General features: G+C 46.3%; 1 protein-coding gene across 1 annotated transcript; it reads left to right on the forward strand.

Moving 5' to 3' along the window:
• Positions 1 to 756: 756 nt before the first annotated feature.
• On the forward strand, positions 757 to 12106 carry LOC139757497 (uncharacterized). Its single transcript, XM_071678010.1, has 10 exons — positions 757 to 1731; positions 3046 to 3122; positions 3790 to 3938; positions 6649 to 6792; positions 7328 to 7480; positions 7888 to 8114; positions 8811 to 8975; positions 9286 to 9415; positions 9649 to 9830; positions 10734 to 12106. The coding sequence occupies exons 1-10, from the start codon at positions 1678 to 1680 to the stop codon at positions 10896 to 10898; spliced, it is 1446 nt and encodes a 481-aa protein (XP_071534111.1). The 5' UTR covers positions 757 to 1677; the 3' UTR covers positions 10899 to 12106.
• The last annotated feature ends 220 nt before the right edge of the window (positions 12107 to 12326 follow it).

The raw sequence follows: 12326 nt of genomic DNA on the forward strand, positions 1-12326 counted from the left end.
CGCTCTCTCCCTGACATTTGGCCACGCGGCGTCACTTGTTCTTCCCCCGCCTTCCTGACATATGCCATTACTTTATATTTCATTCTATAAAAGATATTCATTAGTCTTGCATCTTTTTTTAGTATTCTAATCGCATGTTGAGCTTAATATACATATTTAATACCGTTCAAGGACCATCCTGAGTTTATGTTTGTCTGCGTTATTTATTATTCGTTTTCTGTAATCGATTCATTTTCTCTTACATTATGTAACGGAAACTTTGTCAAACGTGGCACTGCAGACCGTTGGCTTACCAAATGGCGTCCTAGGTACGCCTCTTCGTTGTATATCAACTGACTGTTATATTTATCTCTTGTGTCTCCCTTGATGATGTGATTATTACGCGAAAGTGCACTTGGGAACTTATCGTTTTTCATTTCCCCAATTGTTATGAGAAGAATTTAGTTGATAACGCGCTCAATTTTGATGTCTTTCGATATGCATATATATATATATATATATATATATATATATATATATATATATATATATATATATATATATATATATATATATATATATGTGTGTGTGTGTGTGTGTGTGTGTAAAAAAAAACTGGTTACTATTTGACAGTTGATGATGATCAAGTCAGATTACCATGGGGGCCCATAAGCCATGGTTTAAGTAAAACCCCTTTAATAAAAACATTAATGACCCAACTAGGCCAATAGACTACCAAGCATGCTGTGATTACTCTCTTGTAAGGTAGGGAAAGGCCGCTAATATTATTACATTTAATATCTAAGGTGGTTGGATAATCAGTGATCCCCTCGTCTGTTTTCTGCGTAATGTAGGATGTCATTTGTTGTATTACCGAAGCAATTATTTCAGTTTAGTTAATTGCTCCACTAATTCACTTGTTCCACATTGGACGAATTTTCGTTGTCACATTAATTGTTTCTTTCATTACTCTTACAATCTAAAGCTTTCTTACTGCTATTTGATTCTACAAGAATATCCTTTATCAGTAATCCTGAAATGCGTGAGTGAGGCATGCTAGTTCATAACCCTTTTTCAGCAAACTCTACAAAATAAAGGCAAAGTTTTCAGATACTACACAGTACATACCATATTTCTTCAATACCTACAGTTTTATAAGTAGAAAACAAATCATTCATAAGCTCACTCATTGATGTGTCACTTCAGCTAATTTCTTGTGTGTTTTCTATGACATTTGTAGAATTTTCAGTCTCTGAAAACTCGCTGGAAAATGTTTATAAACAAACAGACACCCAACGCACTGGTAAGTAGTGCCATCTGTTGACCGCGTGCAGAACTAAAGCAGGCGGTGCTCACGCGCGACTCATCCTCACTTTCCTGTCTTTCTTGTATAGTGTTTGGGTCGGACCCGCTGCCTCATACCCTGGTAGGAGAACCTGTTGAGACGCTCCTCACCCCGATCTGTCCCCCTACAACACCAGTGACCGTGGTCGAAGCCTCATCAGCACCACCGAAACTGGTCGAACCCTCTACAATACCAGCGACCCTGGTCGAACCCTCTACAACACCAGCGACCCTGGTCGAACCCTCTACAACACCAGCGACCCTGGTCGAACCCTCTACAACGCCAGCGACCCTGGTCGAACCCACTACAACACTCGTGATTATCGTCGTACACGGTGCACCAGACCAGCCAACATGGGTGACCCACACCAGATAGAGATCATGTACAGCTGGTTCAAGTACAGTGTGGTGAGTCGTGAGTCTCTTGTGTGGTGGTGATTCGTGAGTCTCTTGTGTGGTGGTGAGTCGTGAGTCCCTTGTATGGTGGTGAGTCGTAAGTCACTTTTTCCTCAGTGTTTCAACTCAGCTTCAGTTCTTTCCTTCTCTTCAGAGTGAGTCACATTGATTTTTAACTATGAAAATTTGTCCTCTGTATTAACTTTATGCTTCAAAAACTACGATTAATACAATTTCGCACAGTTATTAATTATTCCTTTTCAGTAAAAGATGATAATAGTATCAGACTTAATGATAGTAACTAATGGTTACGTCAGTAGTAGAAGTAATAGTAGTAGTAGTAGTAGTAGTGGTAGTAGTAGTATGATAGGAAAAGGAGTAATAGTGGTATAGTGATATAAGTTATATGATAAGAATAATAAAACAATAAAACATCCATTTACAATAACTATGACCATCTTAATGTAAACGTAATGAGTGATTCAAAACAGAGTAATTCCGTAGATATCTTTCTATTGTTATCTGTAGGAGAAGAGCACCTACATCATCAACAATTGCCTGTTAGAGGAGCTGCTGGCCAATAGGGAGAGAGACACGGTGGCTGTATAGTCGTGAGGGTGATTACGTATTGCTGAGAAAGGTAATTGGGTGATTGGGTAGTTGGTAGGCACGGATCACTCACCGTGGACACGGAGGCGTGTCCTGATGTGTCGCTCCCTCCCGCTAATATACAAAGCATTACAACTGTTGTACCAAGACGAGTAAACAATAGACAACTGCTACTCTCATCATTAAGCTTAGAAAACGATTCGATCGTGTTGTTTAGTTTTGAAACCCAACGTTAACCCACACACAATTGGTGACCTCACATACCGACGTAAATATTTACTCTAGTGTCGTATCATCACACATGTTAATGATACTGATATTGAAGCCGATCGTATGGAAAGTTTTTTTCAATGATTTTAGTTTTGTGTCGGATACCCAGGGAATGAGTGGAGTGGTTGTGTGGCTGATGTGAACACTATGTTGTGGTGTTGAGACGCGAATGCAATAAAGACGTACATTTTGTGAGATCATTGAATATTGGTTTCCTGTGTACTGATGAAGTATAACAGTTTTCATCACTCCCATCACCATTCACTTTTTTTTTTTCTAGTTTTCTTGAATTTCCATATAATTTGTCTTCATATTTCATAGAGAATTCGTATGATAATCTGTCTATTTAGACTTATTAGTCTCTTCCTTTACCGTTCACTATATTTGCTCTATATAATCATTCCTGTATGATCAAACATCATCACTACCTTTATCCCTCCCGCACAGACGAAGGCGCCGCCTCACGTGATCAACAAGAAGGACAAGAGGAAATGGAAGATTGAATACATCGAACCTTACGGCAGGTGAGCAGTGTGGGAAGTACGTACTTGTGTACAACAACACATGGAGGCAACACCAGGCTCGTGGGGCTCCACCTCAAGCTCCTCCTCCCTCATAATGATCTCCAGATCTCTATAATGTTTTATATTCAGTGTTTCTACATTTATCGTGTTCCATTCGTTCGCTGTTAACAAGGTAGTGATTGTTAACATATTCTCTAACTATCAGTTGTCTTGTTGCATCGTCAAAATTGACCGGGTCCTTTTTTTTTTTTTTTTTTTTACGAGAATTGCTTATCATCAGCATCGTAAAACTGATCTAAAAGGTTGAGAGTAGACTTAGTGTCTCCCATTTTCTTTACAGGATGAACAGCGTTCTTTTTTTATCTTCAGTATAACGCTACCTTTGTTTTAGCTCTGCCATGACTCTGTCAATCCTCTCCTCCAGTATTATACCCCATCAATCCTCTCCTCCAGTATTATACCCCATCAATCCTCTCCTCCAGTATTATACCCTATCATCCTCTCCTCCAGTATTATACCCTATTATCCTCTCCTCCAGTATTATACCCTCTGAAGGTGTCTGACTCCACTGTGAAGGCAAAGAATTATATCAAGAGACCTCTAATATGGACGTACAGACGTCCCCCTTGGTCATGCTGCTTCAGGCGGGTCCTCCTCCCTCCTGCAGGTGCACCTTGGCCGTGCGTGACATCCAGGAAGGCGAGGTGATCTTCGTGGACCACCCCGTCGTCACGGGACCCAAGCAGACCTCAGACCTGATGTGCCTCGGTTGCTACCGACGCCTCGACTCCTGGGACGACTACCAGTGCACCAAGTGAGAGAGAGAGAGAGAGAGAGAGAGAGAGAGAGAGAGAGAGAGAGAGAGAGAGAGAGAGAGGCTCCTCCGACAGCCATCTGTCTATAAGGAATCACAGATTTGTGTCTAGTTAGTGTATCTAAAGATAAGACAGCCCGTTATCTCAGATATCCTTCACTACTAACATCAAAGAGAGAGAGCAAAAGATATCTTTATGGACAGACAGATGTATATACAGATCACAAATAAGCTTAATGGTCGTGTTTGTGTGGTATTATCAATGATGATCCATCCATAATGACTCACAGTGGCGTCCATGTTGTATATCATTGTTATCCCATTAACAGTGGTATCCGTCGTTCGACACAGTTAGTCATTATGTGAATCACGTGCCCCGCCCTCCCCCACCCCCACACACAGCCACCTACATGATCACTGGACCCACACCACACCCCATACATCATCACTGGACCCACACCACACCCCATACATCATCACTGGACCCACACCACACCCCATACATCATCACTAGACCCACACCACACCCCATACATCATCACTGGACCCACACCACACCCCATACATCATCACTGGACCCACACCACACCCCATACATCATCACTGGTGTATCCATCACTTTAACCCAACCATCACCACTACACTGTCACCTGTAGTGCACTGATGTAACCTTCCAGGGACACACACACACACACCCTTATCCCTCTTCTCCACACACTCCACCGTCTCTCCACCCACTTCACCGTCTCTCCACCCACTTCACCGTCTCTCCACTCACTCACGTCTCTCCACTCACTTCACCGTCTTCCACACACTCCACCGTCTCTCCACCCACTCACCGTCTCTCCACTCCACTTCACCGTCTCTCCATCACTTCACCGTCCTCCACTCACTTCACCGTCTCTCACACTCACCATCACCGTCCTGACCCACACCACCTACTCCTCACACGTCTCATCACACCCACTCCACCGCTCTCTCCACACCACACCTACATCCTCATGACCCACCACTCCCCATACATCATCACTGTACCCACTCCCAGTATCCGTGTTGGAGCAGGACTCAATCACTGTGGACCACCCGCTCATCACGCCTCACACCGCCTCCCTACATGACCCACCCAGCACCACACCCCATATATCATACGACCGCTACCCCCTCATATCTGCCCCACCACCCCTCAGTGAGTGCAGCTACCCCTCATCTACCCCTACATATATTGCCCATCGTACAGGCCCCTCTCAGTGGACCAAGGCACCCCATACATCATATGGTGTCCACACCCACTACACGTGAACTGTCCCTGTAGTGCAATGATGTAACCTCAGGTGAAACGAACACCCCTCCTCGTTCAACACGTTCCCCTCACGTATTCCACCCCTTAGTTTAAAGTTCACTCTCGCACCACTCCCCTGTCCTCCCTCATTCTACGCCTTACTCCTCCGCTCTCCCCCACGTCCCTCTTACTCCTTACCGTCCCTCCACCACCCACGTGCTCTCACTGACCTCCCCGTCTCCTCCACTCCACCGTCTCTCACCCTCACGCTCTCCCCACTCACGTCTCTCCCCAGTCCTACGTCTTCCACCCACCCTGCCTCCCCCAGGTGCCGCTTTGGGGGGCCTGCAGACTGTGGTTACCACGCTCGAGTGCAACCTGCGGCCTGGCAAGACCCCACGGAGCCTCAGCGCGGCACAGATATGTAGGGTACCAGGGAGGAGGTGACCCTGGGCCTTGTGTTGATCTGTAGTGGGTCAGTGAGTGGTGTGGTGAAGTGGGTCAGTGAGTGGTGGTGGTGAGTGGCTCCAGTGATGTGGGTGGTGAGTGAGAGGTCATGTGACCTGTGGGTACTGTGAGTGGGATGCTATGGTCTGTCCCAGGTGATGTGGTCTGTAGGTGCTATGCTGCATGAGTGCGGAGCGGTGGCAGTGGGTGGAGCCAGATGAGGGCGGCCAGAACTGTGGACGGGGTCAGTGAGTGGGTGGTGAGTGGGGTCATGAGTGGGGTGGTGAGTGGGGTCATGAGTGGTAGGTGGGGATGGTGAGTGGGGTCAGTGAGTGGGGTGGTGAGTGGGGTCAGTGAGTGGGGTGTGAGGTGTGAGTGGGGTCAGTGAGTGGGGTGGTGAGTGGGGTCAGTGAGTGGGGTGGTGAGTGGGGTCAGTGAGTGGGTGAGTGGTGAGTGGGGTCAGTGAGTGGGATGGTGAGTGGGGTCAGTGAGTGGGGTGGTGAGTGGGGTCAGTGAGTGGGGTGGTGAGTGGGGTCAGTGAGTGGGGTGGTGAGTGGGGTCAGTGAGTGGGGTCAGTGAGTGGGATGGTGAGTGGGTCAGTGAGTGGGTGGTGAGTGGGGTGGTGAGTGGGGTATATAAACCTGAATGCTATCATGAACTTCCTCTAACTCAGTTTCGTTCCTTCTCTGAGGCAGGACAGACCACAAGGGCGAGTCACGGTCATACTCCACGTAAATATCTCTGTAAATCATGGAACTGGTCGTGAAATTTACGATATCACATAACTGTAAATCACTAAAACCTCTTAGTCATTAGGATGTAATTGAATAGTTTTGGTTTTAAACGTTTGACTGAACCTGCGTATCGTGAACTTCATAGAGGTCTTATTGTAAACATGTAAAACTGACTCTTTAGATATGTAAATCCCCCTGTTGAATAACCCCGTCAATCTGTAAATACGCTTGTAAACTGTGAGGTGAGGTGAGGTGGCTCATTGTTCTCCTCTGACCAGACGAATGTGGCTGAGTACCTGCGGGAGAAGGTCAAGCTTGCTGCAGAGGAAGAGATGTTGCACACCATCACTGGCATCTTGGACGTCAACTGTCATGAAGTCCGCAGCAACATCCCAGGTCAGCAGGGGTCAGAGGGCAAGGTCAAGGAGCAAGGCGAGGTCGTAAAGTGGGTCAGGATATATACACACATAGGGAAAGGAGGGTCAAAGATCAGGGAAGGTTAGAGAAAGTTAAAGGAAAGCCGAGGAAGGTATATATATATATATATATATATATATATATATATATATATATATATATATATATATATATATATATATATATATATACAAGCTGGGGTCAAAATGTGATAAAGGATATATTAAAAAGGTCACAGACTTCAAGGGTTTCAGAGGTTAAGAGTGGTCGACCAGGCTCGAGGTTCTGAGGTCAGTTTACAAGAAGTTGAAGATGATAAAGTAAGATATCATTATAATTAATCATATTTTTATTCTTGTAAGTGAATAAGTGAATAGAAATCCCATGATCTTGGTGTCCTCAGGAATCATTCATTATACAGATTTGATACGTGGTTCCCTTCCTCTCAGACCTCCCCTCCCTCTCGATCTTACCCCCATTCTGACCCCCATTCTCACTTCTTTCTGACCTCCAGGTACCCGCGACCAGTACCTGGTGAGAGGTATCTACCCGCTGTGTGCCATGATGTCCCACTTCTGTGTGAACAACACACACCACACTCTGATGGACGACATGACCATGGTCGTCATAGCCTCCAGACCCATCAAGAAGGGCGAGCAGGTGACAGGTAGGTCATGACCCGTGAACTGTGGTAGGTAATGCCCCGTGGAGTGTGGTAAGTCATGCCTCGTGGACTGTGGTAGCACATGCCCCGTGGACTGTGGTAGGTCATGACCCGTGGACTGTGGTAGGTCATGACCCGTGGACTGTCGTAGGTCATGACCCGTGGACTGTGGTAGGTCATGACCCGTGGACTGTCGTAGGTCATGACCCGTGGACTGTTGTAGGTCATGACCCGTGGACTGTTGTAGGTCATGACCCGTGGACTGTGGTAGGTCATGCCTTTCACTGTAGAATGTATTGACACATAGCCCAGAGTGTTGGCTTGGCACATGTATACTTTCATACATCATTACGTCCTATATGTATGTTTTCCCGCCTTGGACCTACACCCTGTGTGCGTGTCTCCCTCAGCGACGTACACGCACATCCTGTCGGCTACGACGGAGCGTCGGAAGCACCTGCGGTACGGCAAGTTCTTCGACTGTATGTGCGCGCGCTGCTCCGACCCCACCGAACTGAACACATACTTCGGGGCGCTGCGGTGTTCCCAGCCCGGTTGTGGCGGCAGCATCCTGAGTACCGACCCGCTACGACCTGCCAACGACGCGCCCTGGGCCTGCGACAAGTGTCGCTACCAGGTCAGTCAAGCTCCCTCCCTGCCAGGGCGTGCCATCAGGTCAGGTCACTCATACTACCAGGTCAGGTCACTCATTCTACCAGGTCAGTCAAGCTCCCTCCCTGCCAGGGCGTGCCATCAGGTCAGGTCACTCATACTACCAGGACAGGTTGCATAACTAGGGAGTTAAGTCATTTTCAGGTCACTACCGCTAATAGACCTGTGACTAGTGCTGTTACCAGGTCAAATGTCTATCAGGATCTATCAGGTCAGCGACCCAATGAACCACTGACGTCATCAATGTTACGGGGAGGAGTTAGGGTGACGCGGGGTTACATAGGGTGACGTATGATCAAGCTAGGCTGAGTAGGGTGATGTGAAATTGACCTTGGCCGATAGAGACCCCAATAAATAGGGAATAAACGAGGGATTTGTGAATGGAAAATGTGCCTATTACTTTCATTTTCTATATGATTATATGTTAGCTTTGTACTCATTGGTTCATGTTTTTGTTCCATGTTATCTTGTATTCTCTGAATGATTCTTAATCAACTTATTTCCAAGGTATTTCTGATTGAATAGTTCCCCAGGATCCCCATAATGGTGGCCTTCCAGTACCCCCTCTCTCCCAGTAGCCTTAACCAGTACACACCCTTGCCTAGCCTCTCCCCCAGTAGCTCTATCCAGTACATCTCCCCTGTCTGTGGTCTCCCCTCAGGTCGGGGCTGACACAGTGGAGCGGCTGAACAAGATGGTGTACTGGGAGCTGAAGCAGGTGGGTGAGGAAGACCCTCTGAAGCTGGAGGCTATCATTAAGAAGTACCAGTATGTGCTCCACCCCCAGCACTTCCACATGGTGGGCATCAAGCACTCCCTTTCCCAGGTGGGTCATGAGAGAGAGAGAGAGAGAGAGAGAGAGAGAGAGAGAGAGAGAGAGTCTGCGTTGCTACTTTGTCAAACAGGAAGATGTAGTGTACTTGGTCAAATGATTTGGTAAAGTGAAAAAAAAAAAGAAGAAAGAACTGTGTTCTCCATTTATTTCATACTGATGTTAATTGCGGTATCAGAGTAACAATTCTGTCACTTTTATGACTACTGCTACAACTACTACCACTACCATATCTACTACTATTACTGCTACAACTACTACCACTACTACTGCTGACGTGTGTGTTTGTGTGTGTGACCCACAGATGTACGGTCGTGTGGCTGGGTACATCCTGCCGGAGCTCTCAGAGGCCCATATGGTGAGGAAGGTGGCCTGCTGCCAGGACCTGCTCCAGGTGCTGGACATACTGGACCCTGGTGTTTCCAGGCTCAGAGGTACGTAAGATTTCAACGGTACCTGGTACCTGGGGCTCACAGGTATGTAGGGTTCACCGGTACCTGGTACCCGGGGCTCACTGGTATGTGGCGCCCCTCTTGTGGGTGGGATGAGGGAGGCAGAGGGTAAGTACATGCTAACATGTACCCTGGCATATCTCCACCACCAGCCACACCCGAGGAAGGCTCTTTCTAACTCGCAATCCTTCCTCCTCCTCCTCCGCCTCTGGCAGGTCTGACGCTGTATGAGCTGCACGCCCCGCTCCTCCTGCAGGCCAACAAGGCCTTCCAGAACACGTCCATCACCCGCCGGGAGTTCCTGCAGCAGCTGCGTGAGGTTGAGTCTCACCTGGACAGAACCATCTACTGCCTCAAGCATGAACCCGTCTCCTCCTTCGAGGGCGAGATCTGTAAGGTAGGACGGGCGCAGCCTCCTGCTGCTGCTTCCCATAGTTTGTGTGTAGAGACCAATCATACGAGATTTAGCTGTTATGTTGCCGCCACCTTCCCTCAGACATCGAATATGCGGACTTCTCTTCCTTCTTACGTCTTCCGCTCCTCTTATAACCTTTCCACCTTCAAGATTCAGGTCTTTCAACACTTAAGAAACTCTGATTTTGTCAAAATAGAAAAACAAGAACCAATTGGAAAGATGACGTTCATTCAGTTTGTTGTCCCTGGATTTCTAGTTTTTTCCAGTATATTCCAGTAATATTTGTGAATTGTCCCTCTGGACGTCTTCCCTTACTGGAATAAATAACATCTACGAGGATATTCTTGATATAATTTCAGTGTTCACAACAGAACAATTCATGCATGCAAGAGCGTGTGCTTGCAGGCATGGCCGATCATAAGTATATCATAACAGGATGTTGTAAATATATTTGATCAATAGAAGCATTTCTGTGTGATATATATTTCGTGGCTTTTCTTTTAAATGAGAAGTATACATCATACAGATCCACGTATTCCCGTCTCAGTATCTGTATTTTTCATCTTTATGTATTCCATCAGAGTTGATTTCCTGCTTCCCTTGTACTTGAAGGCTGCTTTTTAAACTTAGTGTTTACGTATTGAACATAAGTGTATGAAATAATGTATAAATGACGCGCATGTATGATACGTCTTGTATCAGTCTCGACACACACACACACACACACACACACACACACACACACACACACACACACACACACACATCACAGGAGCACTTGATCATATGCGATGGTTGTGTGTTTACATAGTGTAGAATGTCTGCCATTTTGAGGCTGGTGGGTGGGAGACTTCATGCCTCTCTCCATCGCCCACCTCTCGACAGATCGCCAGGAACTCGGTGCAGGAGCTCCGGAAGTGGATACAAACAGTGGAGGGACTCCCGGACGCACATTTCCTGCCGGAGAAGCAGGAGGCGGGTGCATCCTCACAGCTCAGCGAGGAGGACCTCACCCTCGAAACGCTCCTGAAGAAGCTGGAGGAGCAGTAGTGGGAACTCCAGGTCAGCGAGGAGGACCTCACCCTCGAGCCGCTCCTGAAGAAGCTGAAGGAGCAGTAGAGGCAACTCCAGGTCTTCAGGAGCGACCTGGAGACGACGTACTGTCCTTATGTTGTCCGCAGACGACGGCACGCCCCTGTAGCCAAGTATCTCCAACACAACCTCACATTCATGGCTTCCTTTCCTTTCTAGGCCCACAGTCTACAGCAGGAGGTTCCCACACCCTTGAATCTGTCGACCTCATTACAGACTCCCTGAGCCTTCATTGACCCTCAGCCACATACTCAGTAACCGATAATCATACGTATATATTTTTCATACATGCTCGCCGTTTCCCGCATGAGCGAGGTGGCCAATGGTAAATACATTTATCTGAAGAAGTCTACATCCTTAATGAGATGGTTGGGCCTAATGATTATCATTAGGTCATAGTTTTTCATCTTACTGCATGAAGCACAGAGACTTGCTGTGCATTTCCTTTATCCCTAGACTTTGATCGACCCTCAGTCGACCCCTAAGCAATTATCGACCCTTTGCACAGAGCCATCGACCCCTGGGTGTCTATATCGACCGCTGGGATCCAATGGTCTACAGTGCTTTGATCAATCGTGTACTTGAAGCACATCCGGCCAGGACACGGACCATGAAGTACAATGTACTACTATACTGTACAGAACGAATCGTACAACACTATGTTGTAGTATTTAGACAGCGGGTTGTAGAATCATGCACATGGCCGCAGTCATGATTAGGTCTCTCTCTCATCCTTTCACAACACACATTCATGCATTTTTTCTACATACGATGTATCATCTGGAACCTTTACTTCATTTGATTAGCAAGTTTTTGAAAAGTAATTTTGCCATCTATTGAAGCGTACGATCCATAGACACTTTCCCCACATATATCTCTGACTTCCATCCACTGCAGAGGTTATCAAGAGACAACTGGTTGTATTCTATTCCTGAAACGATACTTTTTTAGTTCATTGTTGGAGAGATTTAGGTACAGTAAATGTCGTCCTTGTATGATAACTGTTTAGGACAGACTTTGAACTTTTTTGATTATCTTTGAGATAAGTGATATAGATACTCACATATCACAGGATTAAAAGACACTTCGTTAATCATGTTTATGATAATCTTATGACTACAAGGTTTTCTCTTCTATTTTTTACAATAAAGTTAGAAAACAGCATGTGTGTGTGTGTGTTTTAACTCTGGTTGTAGATGACAGAGTAGATGGTATATGGAGATCATAATTTCCTTCAGTAATACTTGCTTGTAATATCAAGTGTTACTCTCTCTATATCTGTGTATATTAGCTACTCCTACACACACACACACACACACACACACACACACACACACATACACATATACACACACACACACACAAAGTCAGGTTAAGAGCCTCTCT

Source organism: Panulirus ornatus, chromosome 27 (genome assembly GCF_036320965.1).
Source record: "Panulirus ornatus isolate Po-2019 chromosome 27, ASM3632096v1, whole genome shotgun sequence".
NCBI lineage: Eukaryota > Metazoa > Arthropoda > Malacostraca > Decapoda > Palinuridae > Panulirus > Panulirus ornatus.